The 20,200-nt window shown below is 44.9% G+C and overlaps 1 protein-coding gene across 5 annotated transcripts in view; it reads left to right on the plus strand.

Annotated features, from left to right (window-relative positions):
* COL11A2 (collagen type XI alpha 2 chain) overlaps positions 1-20,200 on the plus strand; it is a 106,412-nt gene that overhangs the window by 40,984 nt on the left and 45,228 nt on the right. Inside the window, exons 5-16 of one of the 5 annotated variants that reach the window (XM_075259551.1) lie at positions 10,034-10,165; positions 11,519-11,632; positions 15,082-15,291; positions 16,048-16,194; positions 16,431-16,619; positions 17,505-17,564; positions 17,967-18,008; positions 18,947-19,009; positions 19,093-19,167; positions 19,460-19,546; positions 19,636-19,692; positions 19,836-19,889. In XM_075259551.1, coding sequence (XP_075115652.1) covers positions 10,034-10,165; positions 11,519-11,632; positions 15,082-15,291; positions 16,048-16,194; positions 16,431-16,619; positions 17,505-17,564; positions 17,967-18,008; positions 18,947-19,009; positions 19,093-19,167; positions 19,460-19,546; positions 19,636-19,692; positions 19,836-19,889 — 1,230 coding nt within the window. The remainder of the gene's footprint in view (positions 1-10,033; positions 10,166-11,518; positions 11,633-15,081; positions 15,292-16,047; positions 16,195-16,430; positions 16,620-17,504; positions 17,565-17,966; positions 18,009-18,946; positions 19,010-19,092; positions 19,168-19,459; positions 19,547-19,635; positions 19,693-19,835; positions 19,890-20,200) is intronic. The other 4 variants (XM_075259547.1, XM_075259548.1, XM_075259549.1 and 1 more) reach the window with 4 other exon arrangements.

Consider the following 20,200-nt stretch of genomic DNA (forward strand, 5'->3'; position numbering starts at 1 on the left):
GGTGTTCGTGTCTATCTGCAGGGTCTGAACATATGCGATGGTATCTGATGGCCTGGCTGTAGACAATGGAGTTCTTTATATGTTTAGGATGAAAGCTATCCCATCCTAGGTAGGTTGGTCGGTCAATCGGCTTCCGATACAGCGATGTCTCCAATTTGTTGTCCTGTATCTTGATGACTGTTTCCAGGAAGTTTATTTCCGAGAAGGAGTGATTGAGCGTCAGGTTGATGGTGGGATGGAACTGGTGGAATTGTTCATGGAAGGTTTTCAGCTGTTGTTCAGACCCAATCCAAATGATTAAGATATCGTCAATGAAGCGATAGTAGGCCCGAGGCCTGGTGGTGCAGGTGGAGAGGAAGTCACTCTCAAGCTTGGCCATGAACAGATTAGCGTACTGTGGCGCCATTTTGCTCCCCATTGTGGTGCCGGTCTGCTGTAGATAGATGCAGTCACCAATGGAGAAGTAATTGTGAGTGAGGATGAATTTCGTGAGTTTCACCTCCGATTCAGCATTCATACCTCGCTTTTCCATGAATATCTGGCAGGTGTTTACACCGTCCTGGTGTGGGATGTTGGAGTACAAGGATTCTACATCCATGGTGGCCAGGATGCTTCCATCTGGGAGACGACCTATAGTGGATAGTTTATTTAATAGGTCTGTAGTATCCTGAAGGTAGCTGGCTGTATCCTTCACTAAGGGTTTAAGAGTCCCCTCCCCCCATCCAGAAATCTGTTCAGTGAGAGTCCCAACACATGAAATGCTCGGTCTGCCTGGGTTCCCAGGTTTGTGCTGTTTTGGAAGCATATGTCACCTCCAACTAACACAGGAACATTCCCATGTGGACAAAAAAGGTGCAAAACCTGCCCTCACATACTGACCACTGACAGGATAGAGATACCAAACTCTAACAGGGAATATAAAATCCCAGGTAACTTCACCTGCAGCACACCTAATGTAGTGTAATAATGTGCACCAAGTGTCCCACTGATAATCTGTATGTTGGAGAGACCGGACAGCAGTTTAGAATGCGGATGAATTCACATTGCCATACAATTAGAGAACGAAGAATGGACCTTCCTGTATCAAAACATTTCTGCAATGAGGATCATAATATCACCGATCACATGAAAATTTTGGTTTTAAGAGGGAATTTCAAATCAAGGAAAGAGCAACGGATTTATGAGTATATACCTATGACCATGCTTCAAACACTGGAGAGGGGGCTAAATCTGTCACATGGGTTTATGGCATCTTACAGAAATCACTGACCTGAGACCCTGAGAACTGATAAGAACCTATATGTGTTTACATTGTTTCCATCAATTACTAATAACCTCCCCCCCCCTTCCTCCTGGAATTCTATCCCTATGAAACGTTCTGAAACGTTGTAATCTGTCATCATTATTAGTTAGCCATTAAAAAGGGATCAACTAATGAAGACTAGCAAGATTTTTTTTTTTTTTTATATTATAATACAGTCAGGATAGATGAGTATAGAGGAGCGCCCCCATGTGGTGGATTATTATAGGAGCGCCCCCATGTGGTGGATTATTATAGTACAGTCAGGATAGATGAGCATAGAGGAGCGCCCCCATGTGGTGTATTATTATAGGAGCGCCCTCATGTGGTGGATTATTATAATACACCTAATACACTGTGCAGTGGGACAGGAACTATGACAACGGAGACAGTGAAAAAAAAAAAAAAAAAAAATGGAAAAAGCCATTGGCTACCGAAAACATGTGACCTCCCAATTCATAAAAACAGCCGCCGCCATATTCATGTCATTTCAGTGTTGGAGTGATAGGGAGAGCTTGGTCTCAGGGCGATACAGGGCTTTCATAGCTTTGGTTAGGCAAATAACAGATCTTATCAGAGCTTAATTACATGATGCAGCGTAGCAGCAGGGGACGTGGGCGAGGACGTGGATACCCAGCTGTATATCCACTCCACAGTCCAGGTACTGGAGAGAAGCTGCCAGCACCCAATTTACTCTTCCTCCTCATACTCCTCATCCTCCTACAACCCCAGCCCCTATTTCTGAATGTGAAATTTATTTATTTTTTATATAAAAAAAATATTTCCATTATCTCCCCCCCCCCAGGGGGTTGCAACCCAATTTTTTAGGGCCCACCCCAAGGGCCAAAAAAATTAAAACACTGCTGTTTAAAGGCTGAAGTCACCCAAAGCGCCTAAAACTCTGCAGGTAGAGGCTGAAGTCACCTGAAGGGCCCCAATCTCTGCTGGTAGCTCAGCTTAAAGGGGTTGTGCCACGTCACATACTCACCAGTCTTCATTGCTGAAAAATCTTCTGTCTTCCGGCTTTGTTGCGTCATTGGTGGGCGGGGTTTACATATGCAAAGCCAAGCGGTGAGATGCCGCCGGCCCTGCGTGCGCGCTCATAGACCAGTCTAGCCTTCACAATGCGAATACAGACCCGGCCTCCGCCTCTCTCTATTACAGCAGGGCTCAGAAGGGAAGGAGCACTGCGCTTTTTAGCTTTTGGGATACAGATTTAGAGGGACTTTCTGGGCGCCATGATGTTTTGCAGAGCCCTGGAGGTGCCAGTAAACTGGAATTCCCCAAGAAGTGACCCCATTTTGTAGGGGAAATTTTAGGGTCTCTGCAAAAGTGTCATGGCATGCAAAAACCAAACCATCTAAGTCTGTGCTCCAAAAACCAAATAACCTTCCCTTCTGTGTCCAGCTGTGCCCTAATATCAGTATATACCACATATGACATTACATGCGTTATCCCGGTTACACCAGTGTCATACATGTGTCATACACTGCAGTTTGGGCACACAGCAGGGCGCAGAAGGGAAGGAGCGTGATGCGGCTTTTGGAATGCAGATTCAGATGTTTGGTATCTGGACGCCATGTCATGTTTGTAGAGCCTGTAAGGTACCAGAAAAGTGGATTCCCCAAAGGAGTGACCCCATTGTGAATACTGCACCCCTCAAAGAATTTATCAGGGGGTGTAGTGAGTATTAGTATCCCGGACGTGACTGCACAGCGGATGGCGAAGAGGGAATATGTAAGCTGTGCGGAGAACATTGCAAACACCAAATTCCCTACTATGTCCCAGTAGCTCCTATGATTGGGGGAGTCACTCTGGGAGTCACTTTGGGGGTCACTTCTGGTGTCGGTTCCCTCATGAGCTGTAAATCTGGGGTGTCCCCTGATATTCGCTTGCACAGCTTATATATTCCCTTCCTGCCGCAGCCAGTTGTATTCTAATAATTTGGCAATTTTTTTTGTCTTCACATTATTAGATGTCTTTTTCTGGTGATGCGGCCATATAAGGGCTTGTTGTTTGCGGGATGAGATGTATTTTGTAATGACACAATCTTGGGGGCCTACAACTTACTGATTACATTTTATTAACTCTTTCTTGCTGGATTAAAAAAAATAATTCTGGTATTGTGTTTTACCTTTAAAATTATTCGCCATGCAGTGTACAGTATAAGTAATATGATACCTTTATTCTGCGGGTCGGTACGGTTACGGCGTGCAGTGTACAGTATAAGTAACATGTGACCTTTATTCTGCAGGTCGGTATGGTTACGGCGTGCAGTGTACAGTATAAGTAACGTGACCTTTATTCTGTGGGTCGGTACAGTTACGGCGTGCAGTGTACAGCATAAGTAACATGTGACCTTTATTCTGCGGGTTGGTACGGTTACGGCGTGCAGTGTACAGTATAAGTAACATGTGACCTTTATTCTGCAGGTCGTACGGTTACGGCGTGCAGTGTACAGTATAAGTAACATGTGACCTTTATTCCGCAGGTCGGTACGGTTACGGCGTGCAGTGTACAGTATAAGTAACGTGTTACCTTTATTCTGAGGGTCGGTACGGTTACGGTGTGCAGTGTACAGTATAAGTAACATGTGACCTTTATTCTGTGGGTCGGTACGGTTACGGCGTGCAGTGTACAGTATAAGTAACGTGACCTTTATTCTGTGGGTCGGTACGGTTACGGAGATACCTCATATATATTATTTTTTTATGTGATACTAATTCTGTAGAATAAAAACATTTGTGGACATAAATCAATGTTTTTTGCATCGCCATCTTCTGAGAGGTGTAACATTTTTATTTTTCGGTTGACAGTGTTGGTTGGGGGTTTATATTTTGCAGGACAATGTATGCATTTTATTGGCACTGTTTTGGGGTACGTGTGACTTTTTGATAGCACATTTTGTAAGGTGAGATGGCGAAAAATCGCTACTTCTGGCAGTTTTTTTCCCGTTTTTCTTTTCCACCGTTCATCGTGTACATTAAATATTGTTTCATAAAGAAAAATATTTTTCTGGCACTCAAATATGGAAGTATTATTTATTTATTATAAGCATCAAAGTTATAATTATTAGTGTAACTCTTGATGCTTATAATAAATAATACTTCCAATTTGAGTGCCAGAAAGATCTTTTCTTTATGGACTATGGCGGTGAGATGCCTTTTCTGAGCATCTAATCCCCTCATACCAAGTGACGGATCATTATATCCAATTTAAATATTGTTTCAGTTTTATTGTACAGATTGTTACGGACGCGGCGATACCAAATATGTATTGTTTTTATTAATTTTTTATATAATTCATTTTCTATAGAAAGAAGGGAATTTTTGGGGCTTGATAACTTCATTAATTGTTTTAAAACAACTTTTTTTCCACTTTATTTTTTTTACTTTTTCATGTGTCCTTATGGGACACTTGGATCAGTGGTGATTTCGTCACTAATCCTGTATTATGCAAAGTGAGACACAGCCTGCACATGTCTCCCACTGCATAACAGGAAGTGAGCTGTGCGGATGGCACAGACTCACTTCCAGAAGACCCGGCAGGATCAATCAGGTAACAGAGGCTCAGGGCTGCCTGGGGTCACTAACCAGACCCCAGGCTACTTAGTACAGATACTGGCACCTCCCGATCTAACCGCGGGAGGTGCCGGGGGGGGGGGGGAGGGGGAGAAACTCCAGGAAACTGCTTGTTTGCCGTGATCATGTTTGATCACGGCAATCAAGGGGTTGAACGTTTGATCGGTGAAAGCACCGAACGAAGGTTATGGAAAAGGGTGAGAGCTGTTGGTAACAGCTCTCATCCGCTTCCGATTCCACCTGCTCAGCTAGTGAACGGGCGGAATTACCATGACGTAGTATTACTTCATGGTGCACTAAGTACCTAGAGCCCATGACGTAATACTACGTCATGGGTCGCTAAGGGGTTAAAACCAAAATTTTCATGTCATTGGTGATATTATGATCTTCATTACAGAAATGGTGTGGCAAGGGAAGGTCCATTCTTTGTTCTCTAATTGTATGGTGATGTGCGTTCATTCTCATTCTGAGTTTCTGTCTGGTCTCTCCAATATACAGATTATCAGTGGGACATTTGGTGCACATTATTACATGCACTACATTAGGTGTGTTACAGGTGAAGGTACCTGGGATTTTATATTCCCTGTTAGAGTTTGGTATCTCTATCCTGTCAGTGGTCAGTATGTGGGGGCAGGTTTTGCACCTTTTCTGTCCGTATGGGAATGTTCCTTTGTTAGTTGGAGGTGACAGTGAGCTGCTGACAACCATATTCCTGAGGTTTGGTGGCTGTCTGTAGCACAGGAGAGGGGGATCTGGAAATATGGATTTTAGACGGTGGTCTTTTTTGCAGTAGTGGATGTAATTTGCGTGTGATTCCTCTCAGCGTCTCCAGGTGGGGGTTATATGTGACAGCAACCTTCTGGACACCACAGACCTATTATATATACTATCCACTATAGGTCGTCTCCCAGATGGAAGCATCCTGGCCACCATGGATGTAGAATCCTTGTACTCCAACATTCCACACCAGGACGGTGTAAACACCTGCCAGATATTCATGGAAAAGCGAGGTATGAACTCTGAATCGGAGGTGAAACTCACGAAATTCATCCTCACTCACAATTACTTCTCCATTGGTGACTGCATCTATTTACAGAAGACTGGCACCACAGTACGCTAATCTGTTCATGGCCAAGCTGGAGAGTGACTTCCTCTCCACCTGCACCACCAGGCCTCTAGCCTACTACCGATTCATTGACGATATCCTAATCATTTGGACTGGGTCTGAACAACAGCTGAAAACCTTCCATGAACAGTTCCACCAGTTCCATCCCACCATCAACCTGACGCTCAATCACTCCTTCTCTGAAATAAACTTCCTGGACGCCATCATCAAGATACAGGACAACAAAATGGAGACATCACTGTATCGGAAGCCGATTGACCGACCAACCTACCTAAGATGGGATAGCTTTCATCCTAAACACATAAAGAACTCCATTGTCTACAGCCAGGCCATCAGATACCATCGCATATGTTCAGACCCTGCAGATAGAGACAAACACCTTGGAGGCCTCAAAAACACATTCTTGAGGCAGGGTTACCATCCAAGAACAATTGATAACCAGATCACCAGGGCCACCAGGATACAAAGATCAGAGATATTAAAATACAATATCAAACAGGAGAACAATCGGGTGCCCCTGGTCGTCACATATAACCCCCACCTGGAGACACTGAGAGGAATCACACGCAAATTACATCCACTACTGCAAAAAGACAACTGTCTAACATCCATATTTCCAGACCCCCCTCTCCTGTGCTACAGACAGCCACCAAACCTCAGGAATATGGTTGTCAGCAGCTCACTGTCACCTCCAACTAACACAGGAACATTCCCATGTGGACAGAAAAGGTGCAAAACCTGCCCGCACATACTGACTACTGACAAGATAGAGATACCAAACTCTAACAGGGAATATAAAGTCCCAGGTACGTTCACCTGTAACACACCTAATGTAGTGTATGTAATAATGTGCACCAAATGTCCCACTGATAATCTGTATGTTGGAGAGACTGGACAGCAGCTTAGAATGAGAATGAGCGCACATCGCCATACAATTAGAGAACAAAGAATGGACCTCCCCGTGTTAAAACATTTCTGCAATGAGGATCATAATATCACCGATCACATGAAAGTTTTGATTTTAATAGGGAATTTTAAATCAAGGAAAGAGCGACTGATTTATGAATACAAGTGCATGACCCTGCTTCAAACACTGGAGGAAGGGATGAATCTGTCTACATCCTACTGAACTGAGACAGCCATAAAGACACTCTGAACTGATAAGAACCTGGGAACTGTGGAATTGTTTACTTGTATAACCAATAACCTTTCTCTCTTCCCTCCTAAAATTCTATTCCCAGTGTCCTCTTGTACATAAATATGCAGCCAACAGAAATTGTTTTTAAATTTACTTGAGAAAGAAGCCGAGAGCTTCAAAACGTTGTATTCTGTCATCATTATTAGTCAGCCATTAAAAAGGGATCAACTACTGAAGACTAGCAAGATTTTTGTTTTTTTATATTTCCAACCCACTGGCTAACATGGTACGAGAACAAACATTTTCCTTATATTATAATACAGTCAGGATAGATGAGTATAGAGGAGCGCCCTCATGTGGTGGATTATTATAATACAGTCAGGATAGAGGAGTATAGAGGAGCGCCCCCATGTGGTAGATTATTATAATACAGTCAGGATAGAGGAGTATAGAGGAGCGCCCCCATGTGGTAGATTATTATAATACAGTCAGGATAGAGGAGTATAGAGGAGCGCCCCCATGTGGTAGATTATTATAATACAGTCAGGATAGAGGAGTATAGAGGAGCGCCCTCATGTGGTAGATTATTATAGTACAGTCAGGATAGATGAGTATAGAGGAGCGCCCCATGTGGAGGATTATTATAATATTTTCAGGATATTTAGTGTTTATAGCATTATAGAATTTGGTAAGATTTTTAATTAGTCTTAATTATACATATACAACTCTACAGCAGGTAGAGCTCCCTCTTGTGATGATTTCTGTCACTGTATTTCTATTATATAAATTAGTTGTGTTGCATTTTGACAATATATTCAAGGCTTAACCCCTTCCCTCCATGGGCAGTTTTAAAATTTTTGGTTTTGCTTCCCCTCCTTCCAAACCCCATAACTTTATTTTTCCGTTGACAGAGCTGTATGAGGGCTTAATGTTTGTGGGACAGATTGTTCTTCCTAATGGCGCCATTAATTATTCTGTACAATATTATAGGATCCTGGAATAAAATTTGGAATGGGGTGGAACTGCGGAAACAGTGTATTTGTGCGACTCTCTTTCAGGCTTTATTTTTTTCTATGTAGATTGTGAGCCCCACATAGAGCTCACAATATACAATTTTTCCCTATCAGTGTGTTTTTGGAATATGGGATGGAAATCCATGCAAACATGGGGAGAACATCCAAACTCCTTGCAGATGGTTTTTTGCCCTTGGTGGGATTTGAACACCAGGACCCAACGCTGCAAGACTGCAGTGCTAGCCACTGAGCCACCATGTGGCCCCCAGGCTTTATTTTTACAACATTTAGGGCTCATTCCCACGAAGTAAATGCATACTCATTTTGGCACAATACACGTGTAAAGAATGTCATTGAAGTCAATGGGAGTCTTATTTTTACACGTGTATTGTGCCAAAACGAGCGCGCGTTTACTCCGTGGGAATGAGCCCTTACTGTGCAGCCAGAATGAGCCATCACCTCTACTCTATTAGTCGGTACAATCCCAGCGATGAACAACAACAAAAGCAAACAAAGGCTTAGATAAAGGTGAAAACCCAATTGCTGATCAGGTAAAATTGTGAAAAGAGACAGGGTCACCATAAAAATATTGGCTAAATATCGGAGGACAGACACACCACAAAATCTGGTGAGCGGCAGCAACAATAGACAGGAACATATAAACATGCAGAAGTGTAACAAAGTGTATAAAACAGTAATATAACAATGTGTCAGCGAGCGGATAAGTATATGCAGAATAATATATAGTAACAATCCCCCTGAATAGAGAGAGAAGTCAGTGCAGGGGCATCAGGGAATACACACATGTAGCCGTATACACAAGCGCAAGCATGGCAGCTACATAATGAGGGGAGTGCAAGGCTGGAAACACATTACAAGTGACGGCATGACACAAAGATTAACACATGGAAGACTATGAACACAATAGATTGCAGAAATAATAATGAATATGCCTACCAAAGCTCAGGACACCCATTTCACCACGGATGGCTTCGTCAGGGCACAACACTTCACTGTTTTGTGAGCTTTAAATAGTCTCATGCCTTTAATTAAAAAATACAGAACAGCTGCGAGCGCCGTCCTCATTGGTGGCAATGGAGACCGCAACTGGAACCAAAGTATACGAGTGCACCAAAAGAAAAGTCACACGGTGCAAGAGGACGGGATGTTACACTATAAGGGTGAATTCACACTGAGTAAACGCTAGCTTATTCTGAACGTAAAACACGTTCAGAATAAGCGGCGTCTAAAGCAGCTCCATTCATTTCTATGGGAGCGGGGATACGAGCACTCCCCATAGAAATGAATGGGCTGCTTTTTTCACTACGAGCGCTCCCATTGAAGTGAATGGGAAGTGCCGGCGTGTACGCTCCGGCATGAGCAGAGCTTGCTGTATACGCCAGCACTCCCCATTCACTTCAATGGGACTGCACGGAGTGAAAGAAGCAGCCCATTCATTTCTATGGGGAGTGCTCGTATGCCGGCTCCCATAGAAATGAATGGAGCTGCTTTATACGCCGCTGATTCTGAACGTGTTTTACGTTCAGAATAAGCTGGCGTATACTCAGTGTGAACTCACCCTTAGGCCTGTATACAAATGTAACGAACTACATTTATAATTTATTCACTTAAAAATAAAGATCCAAATCTTCACCAATTTTTTTTTCTCGGATTCGCCATATTCTGACCATCATAACTTTTTTTTATCTTTCTGTGTATCGGGTGTCTTTTTTTTTGAGGGGCAGATGTATTTTTTTAATTAGACCAGTTTGGGGAATATGTTTCATTCCTTTTTACTCGTTGTTCCCGGCTTGAGGTCATATTGAAGTTGTGTAGCAGTGCAGGGGTTAATGGCGTTGTCTTCTTCCTCCGCAGGGTGATATCCAACAACTACTTATAGCAAATAACGCTCAGGCAGCTTACGACTACTGTGAACACTACAGTCCAGACTGCGACTCGGCTCTGCTGAACAGTCCTCAAGCCCAGGACCCCAACACACGGCAAGATGTAAGTACGGAGCACAGGCAGCGGGGAGGTGCACCCAAACTGGCCCTATGTCCTCTATGTCTAGGGTATCTCTGCTGTACATAGACTCATGATATAGATCACTCAGGTTTCCATTCCTCTGTCTGCTGGGGGCGCTGTATCATACAGGTGTTATTTGTCCCCAGCATTGACCAAAATGCAGAATAAATCTTAGGTGGTTGCTTCTTGGGCTCTGTTCACATCTCGTTTTCTGCTTCTTTGGGAGTATTTCCTACTATACACCTCTAAACATGTCACCGTATACCGTTCCAAGGTATGCCCATGGACACTTTTGGCACCTGCGGGTTTTGAACACATTCAATGTCTGCGCCTGGCACTTAGCTAAGACGTATACCAAACAGGATAGTGTGAATTGTGCCTAAGAGATGCTCCGATAATCGCTCACCCCCCACACATTGACAGGGGCTTGTTTAGGGTTATAACTCTCCTCTACTCTGTGCGGATCATGTTCTATATCATAGTCCACTATGGCCAATGGTCATTGCCAATATCTTGACTGTATTCTCTACAATCTGGCAGAAGTTGGTGCTGCCATTTCTGAGGAAGTGACAATCAGGTGATGTAAAGCCCTTTGGTGATCATATGGACATCATACAGATCGCTCTCCTCCAGAAGGAAGAACGCCGTCTCACTAGCGCCACCTATCACAACTGGTTTCCTTGCAATTTGCTGCTGACCATTTAACAAGCCTTGTTGTATGACTGGGGATAGTCGCAAAAGCAGACACCGGCACCTAATAGTCGTATTGTGGGGCTTGTTAAAGAGCAGGGCATTGGATTACAAGGTAGCCGGTTCCAATAGGGGGCGCTAACCAGACTGAGAGAGAACTATTTGCATATATTTTACCCATGAAGCATTGCTGATAAGAATCCATACACCCGCTGGTTCTCCTTAATGAGGATCAGTCCAAGATGGCGACCATGACATACACACCATAGACAGATCTCCATCACCGCACTGCTCCCCGTCTTCTATCTCTCATCTTGTTCTAGGCTCTTCCTTCCAGTATTACTCATGGCATATGATCTGTCTTCAGAGATTGAGTAAGATGAGATCCTCGGAGATCTTACTAACATCTGTGGTGGAATGAGGTGGAGACCTTGTCTTAGGACTTCAGGAAGACGATGAATCCTACTTGTGATGCTACCGTATATCAGATGTATAGATCATAAAGTTTGTGCCATCAGACCATAAGCGTGACAAGCCTCGGTCTCCGCCATCATTGCACCTCATCTCAATCTCTATTAACCATTTCATAACGGACTCTTTGTAATCTATTCCCTGTGCTGACTACCCCCCTCCGGCCACACGTAGTATGCAGAGGAAGAGGTGGAGTATTATGAATATCCATACTATTATGACAATAAGGAGGAAGGGACGCCTGCCCCACCTACTGACAGTGCCCCTGAAGGGGGCGCCATTGAGCAGGTAACCTGTGGGTGTCTGTACATTCTGGTGTCCTACGTTGCGTCATCTCATCTGGCATGTATTACTGTATAACTGGAGGCTGCCCAGCCAGGAACGTGGCTCAGGATTACAGAGATGTTCCAAATGATAGCAAAGCAAGAAAGTCAGCCCGGGTGCTGGGGTCACGTCTATCTGTACATTTATCTTCCTAAGCATGGAGCATTATATGTGTAATGTGCATTGTGTTCTGTCTCTATACGTCCCTATCGCTACAAGTCTTGTCTTCATTCATCATTTATTCGTTCCTTAAAATTTGCATTGTCGAGTCTTTACAATGTTTTTGTACAATAGTGACGGCCATTAGGAGCAATCTGGACTGCCAGATCTCCAGTATTCCCTTGAGTTCCCCTTTAGACTAAGGCCCCGCAGGATAGAAGTGCTGCAGGAAAGTCGTGGCGGTGACGCGTCAGGGATCTCCCCGCACTGCTTTGTACAGGGCGTCCTGCAGGAAAGTCGTGCCGGTGACGCATCAGGGATCTCCCCGCACTGCTTTGTACAGGACGTCCTGCAGGAAAGTCGTGGCGGTGACGCATCAGGGATCTCCCCGCACTGCTTTGTACAGGGCGTCCTGCAAGAAAGTCGTGGCGGTGACGCGTCAGGGATCTCCCCGCACTGCTTTGTACAGGGCGTCCTGCAAGAAAGTCGTGGCGGTGACGCATCAGGGATCTCCCCGCACTGCTTTGTACAGGACGTCCTGCAGGAAAGTCGTGGCGGTGACGCATCAGGGATCTCCCCGCACTGCTTTGTACAGGGCGTCCTGCAGGAAAGTCGTGGCGGTGATGCATCAGGGATCTCCCCGCACTGCTTTGTACAGGGCGTCCTGCAGGAAAGTCGTGCCGGTGACGCATCAGGGATCTCCCCGCACTGCTTTGTACAGGACGTCCTGCAGGAAAGTCGTGGCGGTGACGCGTCAGGGATCTCCCCGCACTGCTTTGTACAGGGCGTCCTGCAAGAAAGTCGTGGCGGTGACGCGTCAGGGATCTCCCCGCACTGCTTTGTACAGGGCGTCCTGCAAGAAAGTCGTGGCGGTGACGCATCAGGGATCTCCCCGCACTGCTTTGTACAGGGCGTCCTGCAGGAAAGTCGTGGCGGTGACGCATCAGGGATCTCCCCGCACTGCTTTGTACAGGGCGTCCTGCAAGAAAGTCGTGCCGGTGACGCATCAGGGATCTCCCCGCACTGCTTTGTACAGGACGTCCTGCAGGAAAGTCGTGGCGGTGACGCATCAGGGATCTCCCCGCACTGCTTTGTACAGGGCGTCCTGCAGGAAAGTCGTGGCGGTGACGCATCAGGGATCTCCCCGCACTGCTTTGTACAGGGCGTCCTGCAGGAAAGTCGTGCCGGTGACGCGTCAGGGATCTCCCCGCACTGCTTTGTACAGGGCGTCCTGCAGGGAAGTCATGGCGGTGACGCATCAGGGATCTCCCCGCACTGCTTTGTACAGGGCGTCCTGCAAGAAAGTCGTGCCGGTGACGCATCAGGGATCTCCCCGCACTGCTTTGTACAGGGCGTCCTGCAGGAAAGTCGTGGCGGTGACGCATCAGGGATCTCCCCGCACTGCTTTGTACAGGACGTCCTGCAGGAAAGTCGTGGCGGTGACGCATCAGGGATCTCCCCGCACTGCTTTGTACAGGACGTCCTGCAGGAAAGTCGTGGCGGTGACGCATCAGGGATCTCCCCGCACTGCTTTGTACAGGGCGTCCTGCAGGAAAGTCGTGGCGGTGACGCATCAGGGATCTCCCCGCACTGCTTTGTACAGGGCGTCCTGCAGGAAAGTCGTGCCGGTGACGCGTCAGGGATCTCCCCGCACTGCTTTGTACAGGGCGTCCTGCAGGAAAGTCGTGGCGGTGACGCGTCAGGGATCTCCCCGCACTGCTTTGTACAGGGCGTCCTGCAGGGAAGTCGTGGCGGTGACGCATCAGGGATCTCCCCGCACTGCTTTGTACAGGGCGTCCTGCAGGAAAGTCGTGGCGGTGACGCGTCAGGGATCTCCCCGCACTGCTTTGTACAGGGCGTCCTGCAGGGAAGTCATGGCGGTGACGCATCAGGGATCTCCCCGCACTGCTTTGTACAGGGCGTCCTGCAGGGAAGTCATGGCGGTGACGCATCAGGGATCTCCCCGCACTGCTTTGTACAGGCCACGAAACCCCTTTAAGTGATTCTCATCACATTTAAAGGGAACATATCACGCAAGGAGTCTTATGTACAGACAGTGTATTATAGACCAGGAATAACGTGACAGATAGATGTATAGCTCTGCAGGAAAATATTCAGGAGAGATGGAGATGAATTCTTTACAATCTCAGTTCATCTTGGATCTCGGAGTCCGGTGGGCGGTCCTAGGCTCCTAAGTATAGAAAATGAAGGTCTTAAAATCAATAAGATCCAAGTGATACTAAAACATATTGTTTGCTCCTCCTGCTCTATAGCAGGCTCCCTGCAGACCAGTAAGCCACATGGCAGATCCCCTTTAACCCTTTATGTTATAATCCTATTTTGTATCAGATATTCTATGTCATCGTTTCCCGTTATTTCTCCGTGTTTTCTTTGCCTGTTTGTGGTCTATTCCTAGACATGTATGTATTCTTCCTCCAGTCTCATTGTATGTGCACAATGTCTCAGCTTGTGTTCGCTTTTTGTACACATTTGTTATTTTGTGTGTTTTTTGGCGCAGTTGTATTGTAAGGCATGCATCCTATATGTCTTTATTCTTTGGGGTTCATTTACTTATTACACCTCTGGTCTAATTCTGGCCTTTTAATAATTGGGGCACATTTTGGGAGCTCCCATGTGCCAGAATTGGAATCTATCCCAGTTATAATAAATCTGATTGGCCAAGGTATCCCCACTTTGACCTGCCTTGACCCCCCTCTGCTCTGACCAATGTCTTAAAAAGTGGATACGGAGCAAAGTGGCGCAAATTTTGTGCAAATCGCGGCCATACGCCAGACATGCTCCACTTTGATGCCTGTTTTCTGGCATAGATAGCAAAGTAAATTCCCCAGAATATTTTTGCAAAAATTGTGTAATAAATAAATTGAGCCCAGGTTTTCCGTCCTGTGTTAATTCTCATGTTAGTTGTAGTTTTAATAATGTAAGTATGATGTCCTACTTATAGAATGTGTATGTAGAACATGCGGGTCACCGCCTTCTCCAGATATGATGTTAGGACAGACCTTTGTAGTCTTGATGGAACCGAGTACTCCATTACCACTCCTTGCTGGGCGACACCTAGTTCCTGCATCCATTGACCGTCGTCTGTTCATCACATGTTTTATTCATGTTTCTTTCTCTTTCTTTTTCTCCAATCCGTTTTTTTTGTCTGTGTCCCACATATTCTTCATTGTCACTACCTGCCCTGAAAACCCCATGTCCTCTTCCCCAACTTACCTGCCAACGGCCCATGGCAGAAAAACAAAGCCAAAAATCACAAGCCACCAGCCAAGTCGAAGCCAAAGGTGCCTCCTCCTGCAAAGAGTACTGGCAAAGCGAAAAATGGTGTTGTAGGCAAGGCCCCCGCCAAGCGAAACACCCCGGTGAAAAATTCTGTGGGCAAAGCACAGCCCAAGAAAAAGTTCGCCGCCGCCAAGAGGAGGAACGTGGGGAATAGTTACCAGCAGGTAGAGCAAAAAGAAAGTATGCAGATCCAAGGGGCGTGATCTGACATACATGACACCCGCTCCCCCTCCCCCACAATGATCCCATCATCCTATCTTTCAGGGGATATGGGTGTTCCACATGGAGATGATGATATTTGTTTGTCCTCGTGTTTTACTGGTGTTATTCCATTCTGTGCTTGCTGCTCCAAGCTTGGAGTTCATTCATTGTTGTCTGTGCAAAATAAGAGATCTCTGATGATAAACAGAACCCCCCTCCCCAATTCACCGTATACAAATTGGTACAAAAATAGCAAAGATTTAATCATTAGAATGACCCCCATAATACGGCCTTCACTAGCCGGTGCCGGCTTCTTCTGTTCCTTCAGGGATCTCATTTTTTGCTTTTTGTGTAACTGTTTTGTTACATTGAAGAAATGAATGAAATAATTCCCTCCCCCCATCCAGGAATGGCGGGACATCATCTGATGCGATTTACGATGGCGCTCATTATCTTCTGCCCAGCGGGCCGATAATGACTCGTCTGAGTAAATCTACAGTATGATGGGGAAGACTCTGTTCTCCTCACGTGTGAGGAATCAATTGGTAACCAACTAATGCTTGCAATTTTTATTTTGTTCCCTTCTTTTTTGATCTTCATTTGCTTGACCTTTGCTTCGCTTCCTTCCTCCTCCACTTCTTCCGTCTTCTTCCTTGCTACCTCTCCATGCTTCCTCCTATTTTTCCATCTCTCGATTCCTTACTTGCCCGGTTACAAAGGATCCTGCCCAGACCACTGAACCTATCTTGACCCCTGAGCCCATCGTATTAGAACAAAGCCCAGATTATACCGTGTCGCCACACGAGGAGGATGTTTATGAGGTTTGGGAGGAAGAACCTACTCAAGAAAGTCCACCGAGCCCACAGGTAACCACTGACTCCATTACCTGGCAGGGATGGACGTTACAGCACCCTATGGTCTAGGACATCTTCTTATACAGAGTCTTGGACCACAAATTCACCAACGAAGCTATGACCATCTCCACATTCTCTCCAATATATAAATCTATTCAACGCTCATGCAATACTTTTTTTTATCTTGCTTTTTTCTTCTATCATGCCTTTCCTTATCTGTATTCTCACCTTATTTGCCCCTCCATAAGGAAAAGGAAACTGCTCCTTCAACAGATGTCAAGGGTAGTGATTCCTTCATGGAGGAATATGTGACCGGAGAGGAGGAAAATCCAACAGTCGGGCTGGACTATGAGTATGTGTACAAGGACTATCATGAGGGTTCGGAGAGTACACACCTGGGTCCAGTCCTCTCTGCAGAGACTCCTGAGAGTGGAGGTGTAAGTCTCACATATCCAAGTCCATTTCGCATGAGAACATCAAATTCTACAATGTTTTTTACGAGACTCTGAGCACAAGTCGAAATCCCTCCCTCTCTGATCTCCTTTTGGTGTTTGTCATGTTACTTCTTACATCTCAATCCCTTTGTCTTGTTCGTCTCTGTTACCCCATTGTCCAGTTGCTGATTCTCATCCGTCTTGTCATTTCTCATTCCTCCCTTGATTTTTTTTTTTCCTGGAAAACCTTTACGACGTTGCCCACTTTCACCGTCTCGTATGTGTCTCCTCCACCTTCTGGATATGTGTCAGGGTCTTCTCCAGCCTTCACTCCTCTCCTCATGTCATCTATCTGTTGTCCTTGCTTTGTCTCTATGTCTCCTTATTGCTCAGATAGATGATGATGTCGTGGTGACATCACGTTCTAGTACATGAAGTCAGAATCGGAGTAATCCAATGGTGACTAAAGTCGTCTACAGGATACTTTCTGACTCTCGCTTATGGCATCATAGAATTCCCAACGTGCCCTGGAATTTTATGATATGCCAGAAGTGTGTACGGTATCTTGATATTGCAGCTTGGCTGATGTATATGCATTATGTAGCCAGCTATCACGCCCGCAGCCCTATGTCATTGGGGGCCATGTGTGCACTGATATCATGTGTAATACTTTGTTATCTGCATATCATGGATAATAGATTTATTTGTTTTGTAGTAAGTTGACCTGTAATATAAATGCACTGATGTAAATGCTATGAAGTATCACGGCATACTGTATGTGCACTGGTATATATTAGGAATCACAGGAGAAACATGCAGGAGAAGTCTTTGATGTCTGAGTGATACTAAGTAACTGTGTCTTTGTGGTTATATGTGTGCTACCCACAGGCTATCAGTGGTCCCCGTGGGCTGAAGGGAGAAAAAGGTGACCCAGCGCACTTGGAGTCGGTGAGTGCAATCGGAGAGCACATTATACACATGCTAATGGTTTTGTATCTGAGCCCGATAGCTTTAGGTGCCACATCTGAACCCTTCCCTATCTTAGTTAAAAGGTCTTGACATAAGTTTTTCTTTCTTTCACATTGTGGCAATAAACCAGTTTAGCCTTGTGTCTCAGCACCCTGGCTGGGGCTTATTGTTGCCCCCTTTGGCACCCCGCACATGGTGCACGTATCCCATCCATTGTGGACCAAGATACCATTATGGCTTCAGTTGTCTCTGTAAGTCCGTATAGTATCAGTTCTGTGTTTGGTCGCTGATCTTTACCTTTATACTATGTGGCCGATATTCATTGTAGCAGTTGTGGTAAATCCCTTATGATGATCCTGATATCCCTTTGGTTTTTTCCAGGGTATGTTGGTTGAAGGTCCTCCAGGACCTGAAGGACCTGCGGTATGTATACTGTATACTATTCCTATTAGTAACCTTGGCCGCACACATCCTAAATAATAGATTGTAATGACCTATGTACAAGGTTTTTGCATCATGTAAGATTTTATTATAGGTAACAAAGAACTTATATTGTTAAGGTGACAAAATGTTCCCCACACAAAAGAATAGAAAACAAATGAAGGGACACATAACAGGGAATGGCCATGAATAACAAAGTCTTAATGGGGAGGATTGTGAAAACGGACTTTGCCGATAATTATATGTCAGAGAGTGAAGGCTTACCATGTTAGCAAGAAGAAAGGAGGTGAGGCAATCCTACGTAAATAAGATGGCTGGGGTCGCCAGGGTTTATATAGTCCTATAGGTTAATTGAGATATTTTGTATTATTGCTTGTTGACCTGGAACAGAAGTATGGCTAGCTTTAGAGGTGGGATCTTCTGCAGAACTTTTAAGATTGGCCACCTGCCTTCAGAATGGCTTTGCTTTAGGACACAGCCACCACATGCACAATTGCAATGATGATCCCAGATCAGTTCCATGAATTGTTCCTGGTGAATTCTCGCTGGGACCAGGGATGATGGTAGGAAGGATTTTCATAGGTCTCTGCTAAGGAAACCTTCCTTGTCAGATATAATTGGACTGATTAGGTCTTGGCCCCATTGCTACAAGTATATTAGCTTCATATCTGTATATCACATGGGGGTTGACTCCTAGTCCCATATAAAAATGAGATTGCTTCTGCTAGGAGAGGTGTTTTTTTCACAAGTGCATTATAAAGTAGTCTTAGTAGGTGCATTGGTGGCCGGATTAGAAATATTACAAAGTATTTGAGACCTCTTTAAAATAAGTCGTATGGCCTGTCCAGTGTCTAGTAAATGAAGTCAAGTTTACAGATGTGCCTTGTATTCTCTTCACGCTTCCTTCATTTCATTAATAGGGTCAGCCCGGTCCCCCTGGAATCCATGGCCACCCTGGACCTGTTGGTGATCCTGGAGAGAGGGTATGAGGATTACCCAAAAGGGGTTACAAATACGTTTGCTGCCTTTCTTACAGAATATACACAAGCTTTCTCTTTTATTTTAGGGTCCCCCGGGCCGAGCTGGTCTCCCAGGTGCCAATGGCTTGCCCGGACAGCCTGGTAGCTCTGTTATGCTTCCTGTAAGTTTTCACACATTAATTTACATCATCTAGAAAATCTGGTATTGTGATTTAAAAAATTAGATTTAGTGGTAATCATTTTATACAAAAAGTGTGGCAGACAATTTATGATATGTAACATGTCTCTATTGCTTGGAATATTTTTGTAAAACACGACCAAATTTCCCTACAACTTTATTGTGGTGTAAAGAAGACCAATATTTTACTGAAGCTTGAACACTCCTGTTAGCTAAACCAAATCCTATGTCACCAAAACATATCATAGGATCATTTTGTCATTTTATCTTTGCAGTTCCGATTTGGAGCCAGTGGTGGTGACAAGGGGCCAATAGTTTCTGCACAAGAAGCCCAAGCAGCTGCCATTTTACAACAGGCCAGGGTAAGATTTATCTATTCCAAGACCCAATTCACACTATGAATTTCGTTAAAATCGTCTTATGTGATAACTCATAAATCGTGTTTCTATAGCTGGCTCTGCGCGGCGCTCCCGGACCAATGGGTTATACTGGAAGATCTGGACCCTTGGTAAGTATTGACATGGAATTTTCTATAAAGCTACAAAGAATCCTACTAAATACTAATATTGCCAAACAAAATATAATGTGATTCGGGTTCTGGTGCAAGAACTTTCTTGTGCTGTTCCCTTTATGATTTTATTTTGTTTCCAGGGTCCACCAGGAAGTCCAGGGTCAAAGGGTGAACAAGGAGATATCGGTCCTCAGGTAATTAAGTAAGCACAGAGACATTGCTATGTCACATCCGTAAATCAGACAAATACCTTCCATTTATAGAATATATATTCCGCTACTGCAGGAGACATTTATAGCTGAGAATATTAGATATGGAAGTTCTGGTTTGTAGCATGTCACACTATATAAGTGTAAAAGAATGGCTAGAAAAGAAAGGAGAGCCTGATTGATACCTTCATATATTTCCAATATATTGACAACATGGTGGCTCAGTGGTTAGCACTGCAGCGCTGGAGTCCTGGGAATGAATCCTGCCAAGGACAACATCTGCAAGGAGTTTGTAT

Source organism: Leptodactylus fuscus, chromosome 11 (assembly GCF_031893055.1).
Source record: "Leptodactylus fuscus isolate aLepFus1 chromosome 11, aLepFus1.hap2, whole genome shotgun sequence".
NCBI lineage: Eukaryota > Metazoa > Chordata > Amphibia > Anura > Leptodactylidae > Leptodactylus > Leptodactylus fuscus.